The sequence below is a fragment of the Bombus affinis genome, chromosome 1 (assembly GCF_024516045.1).
Source record: "Bombus affinis isolate iyBomAffi1 chromosome 1, iyBomAffi1.2, whole genome shotgun sequence".
NCBI classification, from domain to species: domain Eukaryota; kingdom Metazoa; phylum Arthropoda; class Insecta; order Hymenoptera; family Apidae; genus Bombus; species Bombus affinis.
The window spans coordinates 13,320,805-13,347,057 of record NC_066344.1 but is presented as its reverse complement, the minus strand read 5'-3'; the positions used below and the strand labels follow the sequence as shown (position 1 = coordinate 13,347,057).

Here is a 26,253-nt window from a genome sequence, read left to right as displayed (position 1 = left end):
AAACTTTTATGATCTGTCCAACGAACTTGATTGCTGAACTTGGAAACTTGATTGCTGCGGCTTTAATTAAATGCAGCAACCACAATCGTATAAACGTTTATATGATCGTGGCAGTAAGTAAGATTTGTTTACGTTCACTGCCTCGTTTCGTTGGAAGTATACAAGTATATATATACATTTTTAAATTTCTTTCAAACTTTACCAATGTAATCATTATTCTCGAGTTTCGTTAAGTGCTGATGAAATTTAAAACTAATTCGTATAACACATATAATACATATAAAATTTATAAGAGGTTTCTAAATGTTCGAATATACTTTCATAAATAACTACACCACTATTAGTGGTATTAAAAGTAACATAAAAATATCAAAAAGGGCTACAGACTCCTCAGACAAAGTTCTATAAAAATACATCAAATCGTTTATCTGCATTACATCCTTTCTATGCTTAAATGCCTTCGACTGGTATAATAGCATTATTACATGGCAGCACTAAACTTGTGTTGTGTAGAAAATATGGCGTAAAGTGAACGTCGCACATGTCTCTTAGTGATTTCGGTAAGAGTTCAAGTATTACACCGAAAAATTTCTCTATCGACACACAAGAAAACTACGTCGTTTATTCATCCATATGATAAAAGAACCTAAAAATGATTAACGAATTTAAAATGCGAGAGTCATTCAAGAGTAAGTCATTTTAAAAAGTTGAGATGAAACAAGAACAGAGGAGTATTTGGCAAACTATTTCATAGGATTTTTATTACGTTTATTCTTATTAGTGTCGGGTTAGTTAACAAACTGGCGTCGCATCAATTGAATGTTTCCATTTCTTTTTAGGCTAACTAATATAATCCAACAGTCATACATATCGACAGGTAATAGTTTCGTTCGTCGTGTGATGAAAACTTTTGTACTCTTGTTCTAACCCTTAAAGATGGGTCATTTTGACCCGACGTTAAAAACCTATCTTTTCGAAAATAATGACGAAAAGATAACAAAATTTACATATATATATCACGTTCGAGCCTATGCTAAAAACCTATTTTTTTTTTTTTTTTTTAAATAATATCACTAACAAAATTTACATATGTATGTATTGAGTCATATTTGAGCTAACGCAAAAAAATATTTTTTAAAAATAATGACAAAGAATAAGAAAATTTAGTGACGCATATACTGGATCATTTTTGATCCGTCTCCGGCGTTTTCAGAAGGTCCGGGCTCCGAGGGTTTTAACTCGGTTCCACTGGCACGAGAGCGCATTCCGATCTCCTGAGTTATTACGCAGCCGATTTTCGTTCGTCTAGCCAATCGCTTTTTCATCGCATAAACATTTCGTTTCAACCGCGCTAACACAGTCCTCTTCTCGTCTAATTGACCCCACAACACAGTAACACCGGTAAAAGTGTGAAAAATATTTGTCTGTGTTTGGCGTTTCGTGGATTCTTCGTATTGTGACTTGTTTACAGTATGTGTTGTTTTTATTAAGAGAAAATGAAGTACTGTTACACGACGACGTTTTAACACATTATTCGTATGAGATTAGCTAAGGATTAGGACATTAAATTTCCATCACGTATTCCTCATTAAAGAAAACATTAGTTTTGTTGGTTTGAATAAAAGAAAAGAATGGTCGTCTTGTTTGTGTTTACAAAAAATGTAAGAAGAAGTGACTTTTATTGCTACTTTCAGCGACTGTAACAATAAGAAGTTATTGGTGAAATGTAATTTAATACGATATATATCTTTATATATACATATCTCAAGTTGAAAATGTTAGTTTTTAAAACTTTTTTTTGAAATGTTGAGTTCGATGGAATGTTAATTGTAATTTTATATTGTTCTGAAATCTTTTAGATTGAAACAATAAAGAAGTATACGTGGACTGGACTCTTACGTATATATATTGCCAGTAAGTATTAAAAGTGAATGTAACTGCTGAGAGATATTATAAATATCAAGAATGACTTGTATTCATTGTAATTGTAGACTATTCTTTATATTTTATTACACTAACAAAAAATTATTATACCATATTGTGTTAATAAACTATCATTTGTATTTGTAGTAAAAAGTAATTTTTGTTTTTCTTAATTTTCTATTGGGAAATTAAGTCTAGTTTTTTTTTTAACTTAATATAACTCACTTTCATTTATTTGGCAGTTGTACAAAAAGAAAAGTGTAGAATAGGGAAGTGGCAATGGAGTGAGGAAGAAAGAGGGAAAGAGGGGGGAATTCTGATGTCGGAGAAGAGAGCCATTTTCCAAGTCTTCGTTTAGACATTCTAAATATAACTGGAGGCTCTATAGGCTTTCCTTACTGTGTCATACTGTGCAGAGTAGTATCTTACTGTGTTGCGTAGATCTCGCTCATTTTCTACCTTTAGTATGGCATAATGCCAATTTTATTTGTCTGAAAATTACTGATCCATTTGTAACATTATCTCTAAATATCATATTTGTTAATTAAAAGCTACTATTCGTTTATTTTCTATACATTTAGGGTAATACCTATTTAGTCTTTTTGTTGATTAATAATCTTGATATATGTTAAAAACGATATAAGTAAAGTATAATTAATTTATTGGAATTTTAATATTTTCATGCTACTCATATTGAATTATTTCAATTAATGTATAATTTGTTTAAAAGTAATTTGTTTCTTTTCTAAGGAACAAATACCAATTAATGTTGTGTAAGCTAAAATGATATTAAATTACATAATTTTTTTAGAATCTATATAAGGTACTATATTGTGTCTTCTTTGATATCTAATATATATTATTTTTAGACAGAAATTTCATTCAAATATTGTATGTTGCATCTAATTTTTTATTACAGACCATGGTTTGTAGAGCTGGTCAAATATGTTTCATTCAGTGCAATCTACCCGGAGTTAAAAATAAAATCTTTACTACTGACAGACTTCTGCTTCATGAATCTACCCGTGGTGAGGATCTTTATGTTTATATTGGAGAGCAGTGTCAAATACAACCAGACAGTTTTAAGTTGTATTTAGTATCAGGTGGAAAATTGGTTAGTAATTATATCTCTTTTTGTTCTATTGTTAGTACAATCGTTTATCAATGGTTTAATGTTTTGTTCATGTAGAAGTTAAAGTTGTTTTATTGCTATTAGATCGATTTATCAGACAAGAAAGATAAAACAATGTCAGAAATTGGTGTGGATTTTTCTTTTGATCGAGAATCATCAACTGAGCATAAGCACACACTTGTAGTTATGGATCCAGCAGATATTTTGATGCAGAAGCAATTTCGTCAACAGACTGCATATAATGCATACAATCCTCCACCACCATCTCCTAATCATTCGTCAGTGTGGGGTGAAGATAATAATGTTGATTTTAAAAGTCTTATTAAGTCTGAAACAAGTATGTAATATTTATTTTATATTTTTGCAATAAGCTGTGTATTATCATTAATTGTTTATTTTTTAAAGGCTATGTCGGTTTAGTCAATCAAGCAATGACATGTTACTTAAATAGTCTATTACAAGCGTTATATATGACTCCTGAGTTTCGGAATGCATTGTATAATTGGGAATATGTAGAAGGATCAGAAAAAGATGAAGCTAATAGTATTCCATATCAACTACAGAAATTATTTTTAAATTTACAGGTATTAATATTATCTACAGATATTTACAAGATTAATAAATGTATGGTTGTTGCAAAATATTTAATAAATATTCACGTTTATAGACATCAACGAAATCAGCAGTGGAAACTACAGCACTAACAAAAAGTTTTGGTTGGGATTCTACAGAAGCTTGGCAACAACATGATATTCAAGAACTATGTAGAGTTATGTTTGATGCTTTAGAACAAAAATTTAAAAATACGGAACAAGCTGATTTAATAAACAGACTTTATGAAGGTATATATTTATCCAAATGGTATATCTGGATATACCATTATATTCAGATATATATATATATATATCTGAAAATATGGTATATATATCTGAAACATCTAGATATATCAGAAATGAGTTTCTAATTTGATTTTTATATTGTTAGGAAAGATGATTGATTATGTTAAATGTCTTGAGTGTGGTACTGAGAAATTTAGAGAAGACACTTTTCTTGATATACCATTACCAGTAAGACCTTTTGGTAGTAATGTGGCATACACAAGTGTGGTAAGTATATATAATGTTATATTTTAACATATAAATTAAATTTATATAAAAATTTATTTTTGTAATAGGAAGAAGCTTTAAGAGCATTTGTTCAGCATGAAATTTTGGAAGGAAGCAATCAGTATCATTGCGAAAAATGTAATAAAAAATGTGATGCTCATAAAGGATTAAAATTTACAAAATTTCCCTACCTTCTGACACTTCATCTTAAACGATTTGATTTTGATTTCAAAACCTTTCATAGAATAAAACTTAATGATAAGTGAGTGCATATAAATTGTTCTTGTTAATCATTTTTTATCAGTCTTATACTTTCATACTAAACTTTTAATTTTAGGGTTACTTTTCCAGATACATTAAATTTAAATTCTTTTATTGCTTCTATGCCAAATCAAGAATCTCCGAGTACTGATGAAAATATTAGTTTAGCGAAATGCGACGATAACTCTATAACAGATAGCGGCACATTAGACGATGATTGTCCTCCCTGTGAAAACAGTCTTCCTAATAGTAATCATTCAACAAATCATGACCAAGATGATGATGAAGGTATATTGATTCCATAAATTATATGCATTCCATAATTAATACCTATTCAAGTAGTTTATTTTTAGGTATAGATATGAGTAATGGACCTTCAACGTCGAATTGTGCTGTGCATAATCATGAAAACGAAAAAAATCGTAGCAGTAATGCAGCAAAAGGACCTTACAATTATGAATTGTTCTCAATTATGATTCATAGCGGTAGTGCTAGTGGTGGTCATTATTATGCTTATATAAAAGATTTTAGAACAAACGAATGGTTTTGTTTCAATGATCAAAGCGTAACACAGGTATTTGCAAATGTTTATTTTATATTATGTAATACTTTTAAAAAGCAGTATTAAAATGTGTGATTATATTACAGATAACTCATGACGACATTCAGAAAACGTATGGTGGTGGTTCAACCAGGTCATATTTTACTGGAGCTTATAGTAGTACTAATGCATACATGCTCATGTATAGACAAATTGATTCTGCTCGCAATGCTTTGCCCATACAAGTGCAAGATTTTCCAAAACATATACAGGAATTGTTGAAAAAGATGAAAGAAAATGAAGATAACGACAGGGAGAGTCGTGAAAAAGATCTTGCAACACCTAAGGTGAAAGTATATTGTCAACATCCTACAGAAGATAAGAAACTAAATTTTAGACTTTCCTTTTCGCCTAATGTTACATGGGCTCAAACGACAATGATTGTTTATAAGAATTTTTGCTTGGAAGGAATGGTGAGCTTAAATCAATGTCGTTTAGTTGTTTACGATCACAATAATGAGTTAATCGTGGCTAGTTACGAAGGTAGAGAACATGAAACGTTTGCAAGTATTTGGGGTAATCGAGTGAATCGGTATAGTTTATTATTAGAAATACGTGATAAAGATCAAAAATTCGAGCCACACCTACGAGGTGGTATGTATTTATTTACGCATATGTATATATATCTTTTTAGTAGAAAGAAAAATAATGTTTTTCTGTTATTTGATAGGTATTGTAACTAAAGTGTACGTCGTCGACGTATCTAGAAAGAAGCTTATTGAAGGACCATTAAATGTACGAGGTTTATTTACACAAACAGTGAGAGAATATAAGCAGGTGGTAGGAAAATTTATTAATATGGATCCGGGCGACATGAAAATAGTTTTACGAAAACACGGAACAGATGCAATACTCGTACAGAATGACGACGCTATATTAGCAGTTGCAGACTTTTGTAATTTAATTAAAGTCTTTGTATGTACGAATGCCGATGCCGAGTGTAATAAATCTTACTTTGAAACAACAATATGTGGTATTGCTGAACAGTTAGAAAACATTATAACACTACGTATCAAGTTACCTCCTAATTCAAGCAAAGGTAAGATGATTATTATTAATTATGAAACTAACATAATATTTCCTAAAATTATAGTTATATAATAATATCATATTTTGTTGAATGCAGAAATATTGGAAGAATTAAATATTCCAATGTTAGATGAAGTGAATAAAGACAAAGAAAAACCTGTGACTGATAGTCCATCCAAAGTAAACATTATTGAACCGCATCGAGATGCTAGTACAAAATGCAACGAAACTTCAAAAAGTGGAAAGCTTGTTGAAGATACTTCAGTAAGAAATGCAAGCCCACAATTGGTAGAGGGTGAGGAATGGCATACTCCTGAACAAAGTAATAGCGAAGATAGTAGTCTCAGTGATAGTGATAAAACTTTAGTTGGAGATGCTCCAGGAGACGAAGACTTTCAATTACCTTATCTTCCATCGAGTACAAGTAATCGCGCCATTAAAATGTTAAACCAAGTTGGACTCGAAAACTGGGATAATATCATCGATGATTCAGAATATTATTTCAAAGCCACCCCATATACAAATCATAATGAGAAATGTATGTATCTTAAACTTGTTTTATAAAATATTTGAAATATAGGGAAATATATAGGGAAGATATTTAATGATGAATATTTTGATCACAGTTTTGAAAGTATTAGTGGATAAAAGAATGATATTCAATACTTTGAAGAAAAACTTAGAGCCATACGTTGGTGTACCTGCAGAATATTTTAAAATTTGTCGTTATTTTGATGAATGTGGTGAATCAGAATGTAGCTGTTTACTTAGTCAACTTGTTTCTTATGAAGATGGAGAGAAACTTTGGATAGAAATAGGACGGGCTTTACGTAATGGTGAATTTACAGTAAAATTACATCAGTTTTTCCTTGATTCGGCTAAGGTATGAATATGCAAATTATTAAGATCTTTTATAAAAATTCTTTATTTTTTACTATAAATGATGTTTCTTTTCTACACTTTCTACAGAGCAAATTTTTGTTCGAATGGATAGTCTCGGAAGACATGACTGTTGGGGAGGCGAAAAAAGAGATTCTTGCAGAAATGAAAAGAAGATATAATATAGAAATACCATATGAAAGATGTCGATTAAGGGAAAAGTGTTTTGTGTTACCTTCAAAAGTACTTTTAGATCATCAAAAGTTTAAAGATTTCCAATATTATTCTCAATTTGAAATGATCGTACAAGAGTTACCTGATAAAGATCCAGTTACCAATAACAATCAAGTCATTGTTTTTGTCCGACGTTGGTATCCTATCAAATTTCACATTGGTCCACCACAAGAAATCGTATTGGATGAAACGACCTTGAAAGAAATGATGAAAAAAGTAAGTGAACTGGATATCTTGTACATTTCCTAGTTACAAAAAACTAATTGGTAATTGAATTCAATAAAATGACCATATTGAATTTTGATTTAGTTATCTTTAATATCGGATATACCTGAAGAATATATAAATATAATAAGAGGGAAAGGTTCAGTACATATGCCTATTGTACGAATTGAGAATGAGGAAGACTGGATTGGATTAACAACTCTTGTTGAATTTAATGTTGAAGATGGTGCTGTGTTCTTATATAGGTATGCATGAAATAATTATGCTGGTATACACTAAAAGATTACAATGAGATGTCAGAATAGTTGATTTGTAAAATTTATGTCTAACAGAGATAGCAGGGAAACTTCACATCCATTAACCCAAGAAGAGTACGATGAAATCGCAATTCGAGAAGTATCACCTTCTTTACCACTTTCTTCCGCGTCACGTTGTAATGCGCGTAAAGAGAAAGCGCTTAGAATATATTTGGATGGTGAATGATCCTCCATTGAACATACTTTTAATAACACTGAAAAACAATTGTTAAATAGGCATGTGTGGGAGCATGAAACGTTTGCGTACAAAGTGATTAAATCGTGTCAGGTATTTGTGGAATTAAGTACTCAACAATTACAAAATATTCTGTGCTTCAGTAAGTCTTCAATATTTCAAAGCTTCCGCATCTCTAAAGCCTTCTGGCTCTTGGAATCGATCGGATTCGTAAAATTCTTCGACTGTGTGAAACACTACGCGTTACCAAGAGATTTCAGACTTCGATTATCTCGTTTCGTTTTAATGTGTTTCGAGATCATAAGGATCATGAAACTCCCAATAACGTACGGATTACTAAGTTATAGAATCTCATTCAAGAGCACAAATACTGATGAAAATAATGCAAGTGCTGACTAAGAGTGAATTATAAGAAAGAAAGAAGGGGAGGGGGAGGAGGAAATTGAATTGCTTAGTGATAATCCGAATTTACACTATGAACTTCTTACAATACGTGTGTGTGTAACTGACGTACATATAATTGGAGTTCCTGCAGCTACATTATTTTCACAAATTCCTTGATATATTTCTTAATCCTAAGAATTTTGATATCTTCACATATCTGTATCAAAACGTTTTAGCTAGTCGTCTTGTTTAAAGATGTTAAAGATTTTTAATGTCGAAATGCAGCACAGAGTATATTCATTTGTTGATAAAAAAAGAGAAAAAAACATTTATCTGACACAACAATAATTAACCCTTTTAATGCCAGTATAGGTTAAATCGCATTCTTATAATATAATAATATCATAAGTCCTGAGTTCAATCATTTAATTTGGTAGTAGTAGCGCTTGGATTTCGTTAGAAATTACTACTTCAAAACATTATGCATGCTATTGTTTTGAATGAATCAGCAGATACGTTCTATGAGATTTATTGATAATTGGTAATACAATTTTACATTTCATAATACTTATTATTTACACATAGATTTGATGCTATTACTATCAAGTTAAAAAAAGATTTATCAATATGAACATAGAGATCAATTTTGGCCAGGCATGTTATCCTATACAGTCTATTTTAATTTATTTAATTATGTATGTTTATCATTCATTACATGTTATTGGTACATGGAAATTTGTACCACTAGAAAGAAACCAAAAAAGAACATTTAGCCATTTTATGGCAATTGCTGCTATTTCCTACAAATCGAGTTTTCAATATAATGAAAATAAAAGATTTTCTCTTGGAAGGAAGTTCACCAAATTTACATTTTGTAGACCAATGCTTGTAAATAATAAAACTTATGAATCAAATATTGATATCTTTCTTCATATCAATATCACCATACATAAACAGAAATATATAAATATATATATAAATATATACATATAAAAAATATGTTTTGTATTAAAATGTATAATAATGCAATGCATATACATAGCACATCATCCTTTTTGCATTTATCACCAGTTCAACTTGGCATTTTTTTGCTAATTCCACACTATTAGAAAATTTTTGGTGCTGAAAGGGTTAAATACAAAGTTGTTGTTACTCCCCTGTCACTATTAGAACGTTTTGATAGACTGTCTAAGACTTATCTATATTATTTCTTTGCAATTGTTTCACCATACGAGGTGGGTGCATTGAATTACTTAATCAACAATCGAGAGATACTGAAAATTCTATAAATTAAAAAAAAGGAGAAATTTATATAGTATAGATATGTATTACCTTTGAGATATACTGATATCGATTGTTGTATGACAATTTTACAATGCTCTCACAATTTTCAACGTATAGCTGTAATTTATATTTATGATATATTTGTTACATGAAAGCCTAGTTCAAATTGTTCGTGTATGATTATACGATAACTTGTTATAAACATGACAATCTAGATGTTTATAGAGTAAGGAAAACACAAACAAAAAGAGTTGTAAGTTCAATGCTATGAAAATCTTGTTGATGGATATCATTATAATAATTGAAGAATTTATCTAATTCTTATTAATTGTATTTCAATTTATTAAATTTAAGACAATTTATCATTTCATTATAAACATTTAAAATTTTAGTAATGAGGCAATTGTATATATCGATATCTACATGAAAGGAAGAAGTGATAAATATTACTTCTTTCCTATCATACCATGTAAAGAAATTTTAAACAACAGGAAATTGGAAAAGTTGAAAATGGAAATTAATTAAAAAACCTAAACTTAAAAAAATTATCTTTCATATAGCTTTATAGTTGTTTAATAGTCTTGTTTAATAATTGATTACATGCTTGTCATTACTACTTAATATACTCTAGTTTTATATTATCTCGCATCTATAATTATTTGTAATTTAACGAACTAGGCTTTGATATTGTTTAATGATTGTTTTTGTAATTACCAAATATTGGAACAGTGTCCCTTGTGCATAATAGTGGGTATGTGCGAATAATAAATTTGGAAATTTATAAAATTGCTGGGAAATTTTTGAAAAAGAACTTATGCATTCTCTGCAATCCTTAAACTGATATTTTCATATTTATTTGTACCAATTTAACGAATCGTTTGTAAGACTGTAAGATTCATTTAATGAATTTGAAATTCTTTTTTTTCGTTTAGATGGTTCGAGTGTTATTAAATTAATACTTTTTAAACTTTCTTCGCGAACAAAAAGGAATGTCTCTTCGTTATTGTAAGATAAGACTATATTTAATATTTCGCTAATTTTTTGCAATATTTGCGTGTACCTACTACTATCTTAAGTATCTTTTTAAATATTTAAATTGGACGTGAGTATTTCGCTATCTTTTTGGTAATCGTTTGAAACATTTAAAGTATTTACGTATATTTATGTTAGTGGAGGAGTATACAAACGACGTTGAAGAATCATATTATATCCTTTTTGCGGATAAGTTCAACGCTCGATAATTGTAGCGCGCGGACTTTACAAGTTACGATTGTAGTTTCTATCGAATTCTTTTCATCATCGACAATTCGAATATTGTTCTTTGTATCATATTCTATGATTACGAAATCAAATTATTATTTATAATTATTAATAATTGAATACCGAAGTGACTGAATTTTGTTTTTTGAATTTTACTGATGTTTCCTCTTTATCTCAACCGATTGTTACGTTCATTCATCTTTAATATGCTTTCTTTGCGTGAATCGTTTGAAATGGACTGAATAAATAGTACGTTGAATCTATTTTCTTCGATTTAAGCTTTGTTTATTTTATGTAACATCTAACTATACATATAATACTTTACAGAAGAGATAAATCGATCATTTTGATGATAAAATCGCAAATTCATATTTTTCTTCCTTTTCTTAATGAAAAAGATTCTCTTCTATAAAGTGGTTAAATAAAAATCTTGTTTTGTAACTTTATTAGCAATTTTATAAGCTATTATTTAACTTTGAATGATTAAAAAAATATCTATTATTTATATACCAACATAACCTAAAAATTATCCAATTTTTTAGAATCTAGAAAAAAATATTTCTAGAAAATATATATTGTTTATTTCATAGTATTATTTAGTATAATATTATTATAAATGAGATGGAGATAAATCTATGATATATGAATCTAAAGAAATTTTCCGCTCATTTTCATTCTCATGCTTGCCAACATATGTATGTGGCCAAAATCTTTAGAAACATTAAACAGTGAAGTGAAACGTAAACCTTGACTTTGAATGTTTCCTTAAAATTTTTGTGCGAATAAATAAAAATTTATACCTGTTTTTATTACATGCTAAATATGGTATACTTACACTTTCCTTCTAATTTAACAGAAGAAGAATTGATGTTGCAGGCGAAATATAACAAGCTTAAAAGAAAGGTACAGGTTATGTTTACACATTTTAATATTGTAATAAATATTTTAATTTTTAATACTACGAATTAATTATTTGTTATGTATTTGCATGATTAGAATAAATCGTATTTAAATTACTTGATTTCTTATTTTAAATCTCTAGTAAATTTTATTTTACGATAGGAAGTTATTGATATGTTTACAGATTATGTTTTTAGTTTTTGTTATTTTCTGTGTAATTTTTATGTATTTTATTTTAATATTTTTATAGAAAAAGGCATTACAAGATTTGAAAGCACCAAAGCAAGAAACTGAACGAATACCACAAGCTCCAAAGCGGCCAACAGAAGCTAGGGATGCTAGGGAAGTTGCCAAGAAATTGATAAAATCTGGAGTGATTACTGCTCCAAAAACTCCTAAACGACCAGAACAATCTTTTAAAAGACCACGTGGTTTAGTAAGAAAATTAAACAGTACAGAAAAGACGGTAAGCTCATATCAACCATTCTCAGCCACACAAATGGAGGAAGAAGAAACAGAAACAGTAAGGCCAAGAGTTAAAGATTTGTACGATAGTTTTGTAAGTGCTCAAGACCCAGAGGATCGTACTAGCAGAGATATTCAATCACCATCTAAGCAAGAAATGAAGCCACGAGCTGGAAATACAATATTTGTATGTGGTTACAAGATATCGGAAGATTTTTTAAAAAAGCATTTTCAAACATTTGGAAATATTATAAATATCTCGATGGAAACAGAAAAAAAGTAATTAGTATTAATTCCAGATATTTTATCCTATTTGAAAGTTTAAATTTGTATTATTTGTATTATTTATTTTATTTACTTTTTAGTCGTGGATTTGTTACGTTTGATAAAACGGAAGCTGCCGAAAGAGCAATTAGTGAAATGGACGGCAGTATGGTGTCTTCTATTCAGTTAAAAGTATCACTGGCACGAAGACAACCCATAATAGAAGCTATGACTGACGCTACGTCTAGTTCCATGTGGTCGCCGATTGCGGCGAATTATTCACAGAAAAGTGCACACAAAGATAGGAGAGATTTAATAGTGTACGAGGAAGATCTTTTTGTGTGAACGCAATATTTTTTAATTTTTCTGTTTCCTTAGAGTCTATTGTTGTTACAGTATATGGAATCTTACTTTAAAATAAAATTGTACATAGCCTCTAATGTTTGTAAGGTATCAAAAAATATTTTCTTCAAATCGTGCATCTTAACTGTTATGATGCGACGCTGATATTGTATATTCGTATCTAGTCAAATGGTTAGAGAAGACATAAAAAACTTTGTCTTATTTTCTTTCATGTATTATACTTTGTCGATCGTTGAGTTTTAGATGATATTTTGTATTTGATCTTTTTCTACAAAGTCTCTGTGTCGATAAAAAAATAGTCGTTGCAAAATTTGTTTTTGGTAATAGGTATCTGTAATTGAATTATACATATACACATACATGACATATATGTATGTATATATATTGTATTTATACATATTCATTGCTTAAGAAATTAAATACAAGTATTTTCGTAGTAAATTATGGTAGGTGTTATTTCTTTCACATGTATCATTTAACACAATGAATATTCGCTTGGGAAAAGTTGATCAGTCAATTGATTGGCTGTAACTCATACATATTTGTCCAACATAACAAGCGTTCAACAATTAACTATAGAGTACAAACCTAACTACTTAATTGCATGACCAAATCCTCATTGTCTTTAAATACGTGTACTTATTATTCTACTGCAAGTATTAGGTCTACTCTCTTATTCCTTATCGATCGTAAAAATAGAATGCCCATTATGCGTATATAAAATCACTTTGCAACGGACAATTGAAACAAACATAATAGCATAGATTCTATTTGTAGATAGTCTTCTTACACCATCTGTACCTTATTATTTTGGTGGGTTAAAATAGTCCCAATGATGATGATGCGTAACTGTTCGAGGGTTGCTGAAGAAGAATATCAATAAGCCAGCAACCAGGAGCAACAATGCACACAGCGTTAGTTCCACTTCCCTGATCTTCTCCCTCGACTCTTCTCCTACCATAGACGACATATATCCCACAAAATGTCTCATAACTTTTAAACCAGCTAATCGAAGAACTCTGACCAATTGCCTAGTACTGTCTGCAATACTCGGTTCTGTGTCAAGGCTAGGACTGGCCAGGGATAAAAATTGTGACGGAACTTGTGAAGCTGGAAACGCTATGAGATGAGTACCTCCTATAGGAAAGGGAGGAATTGGCGATTGGGACGATTCTCTTTGACTCTCTCTGTCCGACTGATCTGTATATGAAGTGTAAGAAATTACAGCACGTTGCGGCTGCATCTCGTTGGTAATGCCGTGACTCACGATACTGTCTGGTGTGTCCGGAGTCACAGAGATGGCAGGTGGTAGTGATCTAACGGGAGAAGCAGTCTGTCGTGTTCTAGGGATACCTATTGGAGATGGCGATCTGGACCTTGACTTTCGTATTTTCCATTCGCTGATTTCTGGCGAAGTCTCTTTGTCCTTTTCTTGTGACGTCAAAAATTCTTGTGACTCTGAAGGTTTAGAATCGAAGGTGGGATCCATTGGTTCGTTGCTAGTTTCGGACAAGAGATCCAGAGACACCCTGGGCTCCGTGCTCTCTTCCATGGAGGTCGTTACGGATGGGGGAAGGGACGCGCGGGATTCTTCCATGTTGAATTCCTTAGTAGTATCCGGGCTCAATGAAAGAGAGGTTTCTGTATCTAGAATTCGTAAGGACCTATCTTCAATACCCTGACCAACTAGTAATGTTTGTGTGCTAGGAGTATCTTTGTCACTCGGTACTACTTGCGAAATTGCTAGAGTGTGTGTCGACTCTTTGTCCTCTACCTGCGCGACCGATAGTGTATGTGTGCTTGATGTATCCTTTGCTTTTTTTCTAATAACCTTTTGATCCTCGCTCTTTGGTTTCTCTTCCTCTGCATCTCCACAAATTGACTCTTCTTCAGGTTTCCTTTCGACGCTCCGCCTCTGTGCAACGGGAATGTCTGTCTTCACCTCAATCGTTTTGCTCTCTTCCTTTTGAACCTGAACCCTGGATGCAGCCACAGTCTCCAAATGGCTTCTTATAGCCATTAACTCCCTAATAATAGAGGGAGACAGACTCTCCTCCATGCTGCCACCTATATTCTTCAACTCAGACGCAGTAACGACCAATGCATCCACTTCAGATGCAACGATTTTACCAGCTTCAATTTGGGAAACGCTCAGACGATCCACTCTTAAGTCAGCAACTTCTAGATTGCTGATCCTCACAGGTTCATCTGGAAACAGGGCGGATCTAATGGACTTTAAATGTGTGTCTTCGTCTCTATGAATCGGTTCATCTAGATGTGGCGCGGATAAGTGTTTATCCTCAAAAGCTTCCATTTCTCTAGTTGGAGATGGAGATTTTAATGAGACAGTATCGTATGAAGGTTCTGGTTGTTCATCCTTGCGTAGTCTTTGAGATATTGGTAAAGGAGGAACAGGTGGTGTGCTCATACTTGATGGACTGGGTATTCTCTCTGTGGATACCATAATCTGGGAGCCTGAGCTAGATGGTGCTACAAGTAGCTTCGCCTGTGTTACTTCTTCCTCTATCACCAAGTCATCAGGTAAGGGATCTGTCTGCGTGGCAGTGGTCGTTTCCATAGCAATTTCCTGTTGTATCTCACGAGTGGATCTTTCTATAGATCTATCTTTTCTAGATCTTGGTGGTCTAGGTGGGGCTGGCAGTGGTCGTCCCTGCATTTTACTCAGAACTTCACTGCTACGCAGGTTTTTGTGTTCTCCATCATCGGAGTCGATTTCTATGTAAGGAGTAGACTCAGTTTCTTGCAGGGTCATATCATAAGTATCGTCAGTTAATATATTAGTCTCCTTAGACCTAGCTGGGCCAAGAGTACTGTACGCTCTTTGGGGACGTTTAGGAGGAACAGATCTGGGAGTAGTAGCAAACTTGTCCCTCTTTCTCCTCGGAGGAGGAGGTCTAGGTGGCTTCTCTCGTTTTTCTATAATGGCATAACCTATTAATTCTCTTCCTAGATCAAGGTCATCTTGTGGAATATCCTCCTCCACATAACCAGCTTCTGGCAATGATTCTGCACCATGAGATGTCCTATCTTCATCAAGTGCTACAGAAGTTCCCCTAGACCTAGATCTTCTTTTTGGTGGTATAGGTGCTGGCTCCACATATTTTTCTCCTTGAAGTCTCGTTCCAAGCTTCTGAATATTCTCTTCACTCGTTGTCATGATTTCTTCAGCTGTGTATACTTCTTGTTTCTCTAATTGTTCTGTGGTCATTGTAGGAGGCAATGGAAGAGGTTTCTCAGGGGCAGAATCACTGGTCCAATCGGTGTGTCCATTGCAAATAGGTTCCATTTCGTCATTTTTACGCTCAAGTTCCTTACGCAATCGTTTCCGCCGAGTTGGTGCCACTGGCGTTGGGGATGGTGGTTGAGGAGTATCTGCAGGAAGTTGTGATTGACTGCGTTGTAAGGATTTCGATTTTCTACGCACAGGCTTCACTACTACAATATCGTCCAACGGTTCAATTGGTAGTTTCGCAGGTTCTCCTTCTGTCTGATAGACTACCCTGTGTCTGGAGTCGCTACTGGTTTGATCACGGAACTGTTCATCCGTAGATTCACTCCGACGAACCTTGTTTGGATCCCTTTTTGGCCTGACTGGTGGCATTACATCATACGACTCCACGGAACCTTCTTTTTGCTTTCTTATTGATCTCTTTCTCATGGGAGGGATTGGTACCATGTCGTCATTGGCTAAAACATTTCCTTCTGTTCTCAAAACATCTCTGATTTCACTATTTAAATATTTACCAAGAGTCATGTCATCCTGACTGAGTCCACGTTCTCGCAGGAAGAACTCGTCGGAATCAATTTCTTCTATAACCCCATGTCGACGTCGATCACAGGAGCTGGTACTCGAATGTTGTTGTTCTCTATCCGATTGAGCGGATGATGGTTCAGGTTCCTCGTCTTCATCCATGTCTTCTTCGTATTCTTCTTCTTCGGATGGTGTCTTGTGTACTCCATATCTTCTTGGATCCATCATCGCAAAAGATCCTTCATAACCCTCTTGCCTGGCTCGAAGAACCTCTTCTAAGGACCTGGATCTTGGAATAGGTCTAAATTGCTTTTTAGGTATCTTTTCCTCTGGTCTCCATTCTTCTTGATCTTCTTCCACATCTTCTTCTCTAACATCACGTTGATATATTTCCTTTTCAGTTGGATACAATATCAGATCTGACTCTGGTCTATCTCTGTTATACGATTCTTCTTCTGTCCTGGAAGTTTCTGACCTTGGATGCGGCTGACGATCAGAAATTTCTGGGGATTCCTGTTCATAATCCATATATTGAAACTCTTCCTCCCTGTGTTTCTCTTCCCAGGGTATCGTGACTGCTCCTTCTTCGCTCATAGATAATCTAGGCATCTCCATGGAAGGGTGTCGCCAAGGTTGAGCCCTTTCTACCGCAGATTCTCCATTCGATTGCTCCTCATCGCCAAAAGCAGTGGTCTTGCTAAATCTCTGAGTCCATCTGTCGGTTCTTTTACGAGTCCGTGGAAACGTAGCACTCTCTGCTGACTGTGCCCTCGAATCTTTTGGCGTAGAGGTCGCGTATTCGCCTCTGCTCTTTGATTTTTTATCGAATATCCGCGGATAAGTAGGAAAGTCGAAGATATTCTTCTTGGAGCCCATCGTGGAATCTGTAGATCGCTGTTCGTGAACAGGGGATTTCTTGCGAGTCAGAGCGTTAGGTAGTCGAATGTTAGGCTTCTTGATAGTGAATTTTGCTTTCTCAGGTAGATGGAATTTTGCCTTTTCAGGAAAGTTGAATTTCGGTCGCTCGGGTAAATGAAACTTTGATTTGTCTGGCAAGGATAACCTCGGACGATCAGGTAAGCTAAATCTAGGTCTTTCTGAGAAGGAAGATCGTATTCTATCCATTCGACTGGGTCTCTTATCGGATCTGGACCTGTCCGAGCGGCCGCTGCTTGTCGTCCTGACCTTATCTTGCTTTTGTCGCTCGGTGAAGGCGAACGTGGGTCGTTGCATGTTTCTCAGACGCGAACGTAGCTTGCTAGCCTGCGTTTTTAGCCGCTGGGGCAAGCCGCGAGCACCGCGACGGAGAGGAAGTTCCTCCAATGCCAACGAGTCTACCTGAAATAAAAAGATTGGTATGCTTAATTCGTCAAGCGATCGAATGGCTCTTTCACGTGAGGATCGAGATTGAATGCAGATGACGTTGCAGAGATGCTTGAGATTTATTGTGAGCTACCTTACCGATGGCAAGATGTTTGGTATGGTTGAGATGTTTCATTAGGTTTGATGCAATCGAATTCCGTTTATACAGGTTGAGGAACGTAATGTTAGAGTTTGGAGAAGCGTTTGAGAAGGAAAACTGATTGGGGACATTGGTTTGTGAAGTAGGTGGTAGATTTTGGTAGTAGTAGTATGATGTGAATGAAGAGAGGTTACAAAAGTATAAGAAAAGGAGAAATAGCGATATTTTTGTGTTTTATTTTGTATGAAACCTTAGTGAAGTTCCAGAAATAGAATCTAACAAATTTTTTATCACTTTTGTGATCAATAAAATTTTTTTCTTTGCTAAATATAACAATATTTTTTCATATAATGTAATGATCTTTGAATTAATAAACTTAATTTTTTTTTTTCATATTTTTTCGATATTCTTCAAAATTCTCAAATAATAAAACGGGAGTCAGTCGTTGCAATCAAAGCAGAAATGGACACAATGAGACATTACTGGTCACTAGACTTACACCTCCTTTTCTTTCAAACGGCATTTCCAAGACATCCCGCAACATTAATGAGTCAGAAACGCTTTTGAGTTCGTGAAGAGCGCGGAAAATACTGCGTCTCGAAATAGATCTTGCATTTCTATCCATCAATTATTATTTTTTCGCTAACCAAAGCTTCTAAAGTGTTGCGTAACCGACCAGATGCACGTCGAAATTCATCGATGGTGAATTCGCGTTTGTCCGAAGAAAATTTTCATATGGGGTCGGATATTCTTCTGAACTTTAGAATCTATAATCTACGATCTAGAAAAAGATTTCTCAAAAATAAATAAATAAATGTCAAAAATCTTTGTGATAAAATTTTTTAGAAACATTATAATTACAAATAAAAAAAACGTAGGGCAATTCACTGTGCTAAATACGGTAGGTCTCTTTTAAGGATTTATGAGGAGACAAAATAAGATTGTGTAACGAATGGGAAAAGTTCGAGTTTTCTGGAACGTTTGCGACGCGATTGCACAATGGCCATCGGACAGTGACACGTTGGCTCCAATGCTTTTTATACGCGTGTTTTGCTAAATATAGGCCTTTGTGGGCAACAAACGAATGAAAGTTCGCGAGACATTCCTCAATTCGTGTTTGTTTTGGAAAATTCTTCTCCTGATCGATGAGCATCGACTTACTTCCTTAAAAAAAAAAAGGTATAAAATAGAAAGAGTCCAAATCGTGACAAGGTAATTGTTACATACTTTGTTACCGTTGACTGATTTGTTGCTTTGGATGGGGAGAATTGCTGGGATAACTGCCGGGTAAATCTGACCAAGGAGATTTTTGGTTTTCATGTTTGGCTTGGAAATGTTTGCTTCGAGATGATGAAGGTAGTAATTTGACCTAAGGTAGGATGGTGAAAGAAAAATACAATTGAATGTTGTTATATAGGGTGCATGAAAAATTCTTATCTGAATTTTATTATTGTATTCTATGTGTAAGAAATTTAATGTTGAAAATATTCTTATTTAAAAAATGTAAAATTGGAAAATTTCAAATGTAAATGTTTTAAGTAAATTGGAACATGTCTGCATACTTCCGGCAAGAAAACAATTGGTTTAAATAGATTCAAATATAGACGAGGTTAAACTTTGCATAAGAAGTTTGAAAAAATATTAATTAGAAAAATATTAATCCTTATGTAGCTGATATTTTTAATATTAAATAGTGTAACTTCAAGAATATGAATTCATCATATCAAAATAATTTCCACATTCTGCTGACTCAATCTTATTCGTCGGTATGAAGTATTCAGAAACTGAGTCTTCCAGCTCTAGTGACCTACTGTCTGTCAGTGCGTCATCCGTATCATTGGAAGAATTTAGTTACAGCTGACGCGATGTATCTTATTCTTAGATACTATATATAATTTTAGTAATAATTAGTAGTACAATCTTAGGAAAATAAATATATCAAGTTAATAACTAAAAGTACGGAATAACATTAATTTAATAGTAGATACTTGGTAATATCAACTTCAGAAAATTCATTATGATTAATCTAATGGAACCAACAAATTTTTAAATATTACAATGGAACTGAAAATATATTTAATAATTCTGTCTTTTCAATATTCAATATTCTATATTCTATTCTATTCTATTCAATATTCAATATTCTATTCTATTTCGATACTTTAATACAAATTCTCAATGTCTCCAATTCATCAATAACCTACTTCACACATCAAAAATATTCTACAAGAAAGAAAAGATAGATCAAAACTGTAAATAAAAGATTTATAAATAAAAATTATCAATTAAATTAAATTGTACATAAGTATATGCAAAAATTATATATTCAGAGAAAAATTACTCACTTGACTAGTGTTGACCTCTCCATCGGTCCTGGACTCAGCGCCTGGAGTAGCAGCGCTTAAAAATCGTTCCTCGAGTCGCTCCTGCAGTTGTTGTGGGGTCTCCAATTCTTCAGAGGTGTCGCCGGTTTCCACCAGCTCGCGAGCTTCCATCGCGGTGTCCTCGATCTTGCCGTCCAACGGGAGGACGACATCGCCGGCCCGTGTCAGCTCCGGCGGTAGCCTTGCCCGGTCGTCGATGCTGTCGTCGCTGTCAGCGACGGGCACCACATCCGTGTCGGTAATTCGCACGACCGGCGCCGTCGCCGGCTTTGGCGATGGCGACGGCGCCGCGATCGGTTCGTACTCGTGCTCGCTGTTACGAAAAGTCACTTGTTTTCTTCTTGCTCTAACCGGCATTTTTTCCTCTCTTTCTTTCTCTCTCTCAAAATTAGTTCATATACAAATGGTTAATTGACAATTTGGATATTGTTAACTTTTGAAATTATCTTGTTCGATATGATCTGTATCTTGGACTTTGTTAATTTTTAAAGCGGTTCTCTTTTGGAGATAATTGACGACTTTTGTACAAATGAATAATTTTGATTGAAATGATGATTATAGGTATTGTTAATTTTTTAAGTTATTCTGGCTTATTGGATGTGATCCACAATTTGGATTTTGTTAATTCTTAAGATGATTCCTTTAGGTTGGTGATAATAGGTAATTGGACATTCAAGTTTTGTTAATCTTTGCACATAATACAGTCTTTTTATTTATTTGTTATCTTGCATTTTCTTGATCTTTGCAGTGGTATTTGCAATTTATGATAGCTTAAAGTTTGTTAACTTATGCAGTGATTCTTGTAGTTAGTTGTCAGCATGAATTTTGATGTTATATGCTTGATAACTTAATTCTTTGAAATGGATTGTCAACTTGAAACTTTGATGTTACGTACTAACTTAAGTCTTTGGAGTTAATGATTAGTTTAAATATCGTTATTATTTTGTAGTAATTTTTACGATTAAATATTTTCTTATAAACTTGGACGTTAAGTACTTGAGTAATTATACAAAAAACACTTATCAACTAATTTACACATTTACGTTAAATAACTGTTAATGTTATCCATTTTATCTTGAGCGTGATTACGTTTGTACCATTAGTACGAATACTGTTAGTTTCAGAGTCAGTCTTATTATTGAGCAAACGCCAGGGAACGAGGTCTGATCAATTCAAGCTCGTTTCACTGGAAGACGACGTCACAGTGGAAAAAGTAGCCACTGGTCGGACAGACCACAGACTTCCAACGGTGAGTTAGAGTATTCGTGTTTCGATCACAGGGTTAATTTGCAGACGGCTTATTCAGGAGGGCAATATTGAAGGAAGACACATCCTTATTTAGGTATAATTTTCTTCAAGGGCGGCAGGAATACTGTTACAGTGACAATATTAATTAATTCTTAAATTCTATTAAATCTTTCCTAAATTTTTAAATATTAAATTTTAGTTTAATTATACTTTGTAATAATTAATAAACAATATTTTTACAGCTATTATATGTATATAAGGTGCTCTAGAGCTAACAGTTAAACTTTTTCGATACATAATCAAGCACAAAATGTTATATAAATATAAATTATTTAAAAATTTGTTAAGAAGTTTTAATAATTGCTATGACTAATCGTTATATAGTATGACAGACGTACAATTATAAAACTGATTATAAGATGGGATATATTGAAAAAGTTTGGTTGTTAAACCCTGTGACACTCTATATATAATTTTTTACATTGTTTATATTAAATTGAATATTGCTGATAGTTTCTTACATACCTCATAAATTTTGAGATGCCTTGTAGTTTAAATAAAAAGGCGTCCTGTCTTCCAAAACTAAATTTTCAAAAATATCTAGCTCCAGATTTTTTCAATCAACTATACTTGCAGCAACAATACGAATATATTCATACGCAATTTAAATTAGATTTGTTAAACTTTTTATTTTCTTCTATGCCTGCTTTTTTATAAAGGTGGATACGCTCGACAGTCCATCTAAAAATCATCCAGCACAGGTTACTCTCGGTTATCTTGAAGAATCCTCGACACAGAATCCCTTGTTATCTTTGTCCTGATTGGTTGAGCGTTATCACGACTTTCCACAGACCGATCATCGATACCAGTGCTGCTATTATCGCGATACAATGACTCGATACCCACTTAATCGCGTCGTGTCTATTCATCCATCCCTTTCAGCGAGTTTAAACTTGGAGGTTAGAATCGCGCCCTTTCGCTTCCGACAGTCATCAACCCTCTTTCTATCCATCAAATCGTACCTACACGTGTACATTTCTTATATTTATACTCATCCATCAGTCACTCGCTAATTTTAAAGAAAATATTTAAAATGATAAAGTTTGTGTCAAAGTTTTAAGATATATGATAATTATAATATAATACAGTTTGTTTTGTAATATAAATGGTTAACAAGTGTCAACTCCCTTTCATAATTGTAACAAAATTTATTCTTATCCTCAATGTACTAGATATCGAATAACTTATGAACAAAAGTATATATCTACATTCATACTATTTATCCACATGTACATCTACAATTATTTATACTCACATACATATACGCAGATTTCCAATCATGAACACCTGCAATCATATACATTCATACATAAATGTACAATGATATACACCATTCAAAATCACATACAGTTCCAATCATATACATATACGCACACATGTATATACCTGTACATTACAGTCATCCACTGTCTCCACCCATAGGTATATTCACATACATCATTGGAAAGATAGACAGAGGGATACGAGAGGAGTTTGGACGCGGAACCGAGCTGACCGAGGATTCTATGTATAGCCAGCCGGGCGAACCTTAAATAGCTGCGGTGGAACGCGAGCATAGTCGAGACGCGTAACCTATACAACATCGACTGGTATCTATGCGTGTGGGATACCTATCGGAAGGAATATTCACTTATTTTCAACTGGAAAAGGAATGAACTAGCCTGGATACCAAATTACTAGCATTTACTCCAAAGCGTTGCTTGATTATTATCGTGCATACATAAACGTGGAGCTAGATATAACCTAACTAGAAACATTATACATACATGTACATGTACAACATATATAAAAATATACACGTATTATTTATACATACAGAGGTATAAGAAAACTATCAATAGACAAGCTCCAAACTGTGTTTCAAATACTTGGACGCAATTCCAAGATTGGTCTATTAGTCGATGGTAGAATAAAATGTTTGGTCTGACTTGTTACTGACCTGCAGCGGACCGCAGGTGGCTGCTGCATCGTCCTGGACGGCGGTCTACCGTGGAGAGCACGTCGTTCCGGCAGAAGCGAGTCGCTCTGGTAGTACTGACAGCCACAACGGACCTCGCGGCCGAGGCTCGACGTCGACGACGCTCGTGAGGTGCGTCCACGTTGCTCCGGCTCCATCCCCACCCCCTGAGCTTCCACTTGTCCACCTCCAGTCTCCTCTTCCTCTCTGCCTACCTGATGACGATGTGCTGGCCAATTTGAAGTGAAGTGTCGCGTCTGGCCTATTCACGATCGCGCCCTTTCCTCCTCCAGTTTGAATCCACGTTACGTTTCTTAGTATATTTTCTTTCTCTTTTACAAGTAGTTTTAGTTTGTTGGTTTACGTAGTTGCTTTAAGTTCTTGGTGAAGATTCTTGGAGGTTATAGGTGAGTCGATGATACGTGACGCCGCCACCACCCCGCACGTTACACGGGAAAAGGGATAGAAAGAGGGGCAGAAACAGCGAAATAGAAGAAAGAGAGAAAGAGAGAGTGGAGAGTTGGTTTACCTAGAGCAGCCCGCCACTGCAGCGGCTTCTAGGCGACTCTGTACCCTCTCTGGTCCATCTACGCAACACGGCATCAAGATTATTTATAGAAACATTTCGTCTTGAATGTCTATTAATTCAGCCGACTAGAATTCACCTGCATGCGCGTATCATCGTACCACCTGACGGCGTGGCAATTGCACGGTTTTCGCACATGCGCCATGTAAGGAGCTTTCGGCGCGCGGGAATTCAATTCCCCTATGTGGCGCTCTAGAGATTACGATATTAGGGAAAGTAGTGCGAAGATTAGCACGTTCAATGCGGAAGAATTTCTATGATTTCTACCTTTCGTAAAGAAGACAATTTAAGGAAGATTTTGCTTATTTGGTTTTACTTAAAGAACATCTAGAACATATGTTAGATTGTTGATAAAAAATATTTAAAAAAATACATACACATATCGACACTATATTGAACGTGTTAAAAATGTTTAATCTTTTGGATTTGAAAAATGATGTAATGATATTACGAAGAATTGGTTGAAAATCTTATTGAGCTTTGCTGTTTAAGATTATTTCTTGATTTGTATATATTTCTTTATCTCATTTGATTTAAATCTGATTTGTTAATGATCTTTTTAAGGGATGGATAATTATAGAGAAATGTTCAAGATATTAATTGTTTGGATATAGTAAAGAATTGGTTGCACATCTCGATAATGTTTAAGTGTTCAAAATTATTTCATAGTCTGTATATATTATAATTCTTTTTTATTTTGTTGTATTTAAATTTAATTTTTATAGATCTTTTAGGAGATGGGAAATTCCAAGGAAATTCAAGGGAATTGTTAAAGATATTACCTGTTTGAATTTAACTGTGAACTTTTAAAGATTAGAAATGAATTCTTATAGGTATGCATTTTTAACTTTTTAGTTTTAGTGTTTCATTTTTCCCGTGGGAAAGGGCGATAACAAAATTACTAGCTTCTTAATCCTCTATAACACTATGAAACTTAGAAATCGCATACATATATTTTTTAAACTTTGTCTTCTTTATTTATCATTCAGTTAAAAATCTTAATTAACTATAATATATCTTTCAATAACTGAAAAAAATCCTGGTTATAGAGGATTAAACAACGATCACATGGAAGGTTAATTTAGTTACCGATTGTTCAAAGAGGGGATACTAATACCTTTTTTCTATTTCTTGCCTTCTTGAATCGTCGAACAATTTCTCGAATTATGTCGTAGGGTTCCGTTGCTGTTTTTAACGAAATCACTGAAGAAACTCGCATATCTTACATTTCTTTTTCTTTCCAGAATTATTAAAACGCGCTTTACCCATAATATTTTACAATATATCCTTAAAGTATTCGACAAAGCACTTTCTCGTTACATTTACAATATCCCATTCACATTCTCGTTTTTTCTTAAAAATCATCGAAACGCGGGTTCATCCACTAATCGCATCCATTAAACAACCCGACCTGATGAAACTCAAACAAAACAATTGGTACGAAAGAACACGAGATCCAACAGAACTATTTGGAGCAGTTAACGAATCGAACCAGACGAAGTGGACGAACAAAACGTTTAATCGAACGAAACACCGATCCAAAATCTTTTGTGAAGAATAATCGACGATCGCCAGATGTCGATGGCGCATGAATCAGAGTTATCGAAGCTACACTGCCAGCCATAAATGTTAGGGCACCTATTTATTACAATTATTGGAAAACTCTAACAAATTTTGGTTTACTTGAGGTTTTATATTGTATTATAATTATATGTTATAATTATAATAATTAGGTTAAGGTGTTTTATGCGAATTCATATTTTTCATATTTGAATGCAACTATAAAAATTGTACTTAATTATAAGTAAAAATTTGTTTTACTTTCTAAATGTTACATTGGGAAGATTACATTAGAAATTTGATATATCTTCCCATATTATATACACTCTGTACATTTTTCTACAATAAAATTTTCCATAAATGCATGCAAATCTGCAATCTAGATTATGATAATCATATAATAAAATAATTAAAAAATAGGA

At 33.6% G+C, this 26,253-nt stretch overlaps 3 protein-coding genes and 1 long non-coding RNA gene across 17 annotated transcripts; 2 read left to right on the top strand and 2 right to left on the bottom strand.

Annotated features, from left to right (window-relative positions):
• Positions 1-431: 431 nt before the first annotated feature.
• LOC126928926 (ubiquitin carboxyl-terminal hydrolase 47) lies at positions 432-10,336 on the top strand. Of its 10 annotated transcripts, none has more exons than XM_050744853.1 (17): positions 470-560; positions 1,860-1,914; positions 2,843-3,037; positions 3,140-3,392; positions 3,461-3,639; positions 3,723-3,897; positions 4,040-4,161; positions 4,230-4,423; positions 4,499-4,710; positions 4,776-4,996; positions 5,071-5,617; positions 5,694-6,062; positions 6,150-6,590; positions 6,679-6,935; positions 7,022-7,381; positions 7,475-7,635; positions 7,723-10,336. In XM_050744853.1, exons 3-17 carry the CDS (start codon positions 2,846-2,848, stop codon positions 7,871-7,873), a joined length of 3,834 nt encoding a protein of 1,277 aa, XP_050600810.1. In that variant the 5' UTR covers positions 470-560; positions 1,860-1,914; positions 2,843-2,845; the 3' UTR covers positions 7,874-10,336. The 10 variants fall into 10 exon arrangements, with proteins under 10 accessions (XP_050600801.1, XP_050600810.1, XP_050600847.1 ...); XM_050744880.1 differs by lacking the exon at positions 470-560 and adding an exon at positions 571-689; XM_050744909.1 differs by lacking the exon at positions 470-560 and adding an exon at positions 1,285-1,777 and having other exon boundaries at positions 4,782-4,996.
• Positions 10,337-11,438: 1,102 nt separating this feature from the next.
• Positions 11,439-13,243, top strand: LOC126913899 (negative elongation factor E). The gene is made up of 3 exons (XM_050717176.1): positions 11,439-11,713; positions 11,961-12,454; positions 12,541-13,243. The coding sequence occupies exons 1-3, from the start codon at positions 11,624-11,626 to the stop codon at positions 12,782-12,784; spliced, it is 828 nt and encodes a 275-aa protein (XP_050573133.1). The 5' UTR covers positions 11,439-11,623; the 3' UTR covers positions 12,785-13,243.
• On the bottom strand, positions 12,774-24,509 carry LOC126928912 (serine/arginine repetitive matrix protein 1). Of its 4 annotated transcripts, none has more exons than XM_050744801.1 (4): positions 23,668-24,500; positions 20,382-20,733; positions 16,568-17,912; positions 12,774-16,510 (listed from the first exon to the last, which is right to left on the bottom strand). In XM_050744801.1, the coding sequence occupies exons 1-4, from the start codon at positions 23,841-23,843 to the stop codon at positions 13,608-13,610; spliced, it is 4,776 nt and encodes a 1,591-aa protein (XP_050600758.1). In that variant the 5' UTR covers positions 23,844-24,500; the 3' UTR covers positions 12,774-13,607. The 4 variants fall into 4 exon arrangements, with proteins under 4 accessions (XP_050600758.1, XP_050600750.1, XP_050600768.1 ...); XM_050744811.1 differs by having other exon boundaries at positions 14,199-14,449; positions 14,577-17,912; positions 23,668-24,509; XM_050744820.1 differs by having other exon boundaries at positions 14,199-14,449; positions 14,634-17,912; positions 23,668-24,507.
• On the bottom strand, positions 21,120-23,661 carry LOC126913997 (uncharacterized). Of its 2 annotated transcripts, none has more exons than XR_007709543.1 (4): positions 23,103-23,661; positions 22,984-23,015; positions 22,194-22,690; positions 21,120-21,792 (listed from the first exon to the last, which is right to left on the bottom strand). It is a non-coding gene; the product is annotated as an uncharacterized LOC126913997 (long non-coding RNA). The 2 variants fall into 2 exon arrangements; XR_007709544.1 differs by having other exon boundaries at positions 23,115-23,661.
• Positions 24,510-26,253: the final 1,744 nt, after the last annotated feature.

Excerpts from the sequence above, each read along its gene's own strand:
- LOC126928926 (XM_050744844.1), top strand. The coding sequence starts at position 2,846 with ATGGTTTGTAGAGCTGGTCAAATATGTTTCATTCAGTGCAATCTACCC. Across the intron at positions 4,711-4,775 it reads TGACCAAGATGATGATGAAG|GTATAGATATGAGTAATGGA; the intron begins GTATATTGATTC and ends GTTTATTTTTAG. Across the intron at positions 4,997-5,070 it reads ATGATCAAAGCGTAACACAG|ATAACTCATGACGACATTCA; the intron begins GTATTTGCAAAT and ends ATTATATTACAG.
- LOC126913899 (XM_050717176.1), top strand. The coding sequence starts at position 11,624 with ATGCTAAATATGGTATACTTACACTTTCCTTCTAATTTAACAGAAGAA. Across the intron at positions 11,714-11,960 it reads ATAACAAGCTTAAAAGAAAG|AAAAAGGCATTACAAGATTT; the intron begins GTACAGGTTATG and ends ATATTTTTATAG. Across the intron at positions 12,455-12,540 it reads TCGATGGAAACAGAAAAAAA|TCGTGGATTTGTTACGTTTG; the intron begins GTAATTAGTATT and ends TTTACTTTTTAG.
- LOC126928912 (XM_050744793.1), bottom strand. The coding sequence starts at position 23,843 with ATGGAGCCGGAGCAACGTGGACGCACCTCACGAGCGTCGTCGACGTCG. Across the intron at positions 20,734-23,667 it reads CCACCTGCGGTCCGCTGCAG|CGAGCACGAGTACGAACCGA; the intron begins GTCAGTAACAAG and ends TTTTCGTAACAG. Across the intron at positions 17,913-20,381 it reads GAGAGGTCAACACTAGTCAA|GTAGACTCGTTGGCATTGGA; the intron begins GTGAGTAATTTT and ends TTTTTATTTCAG.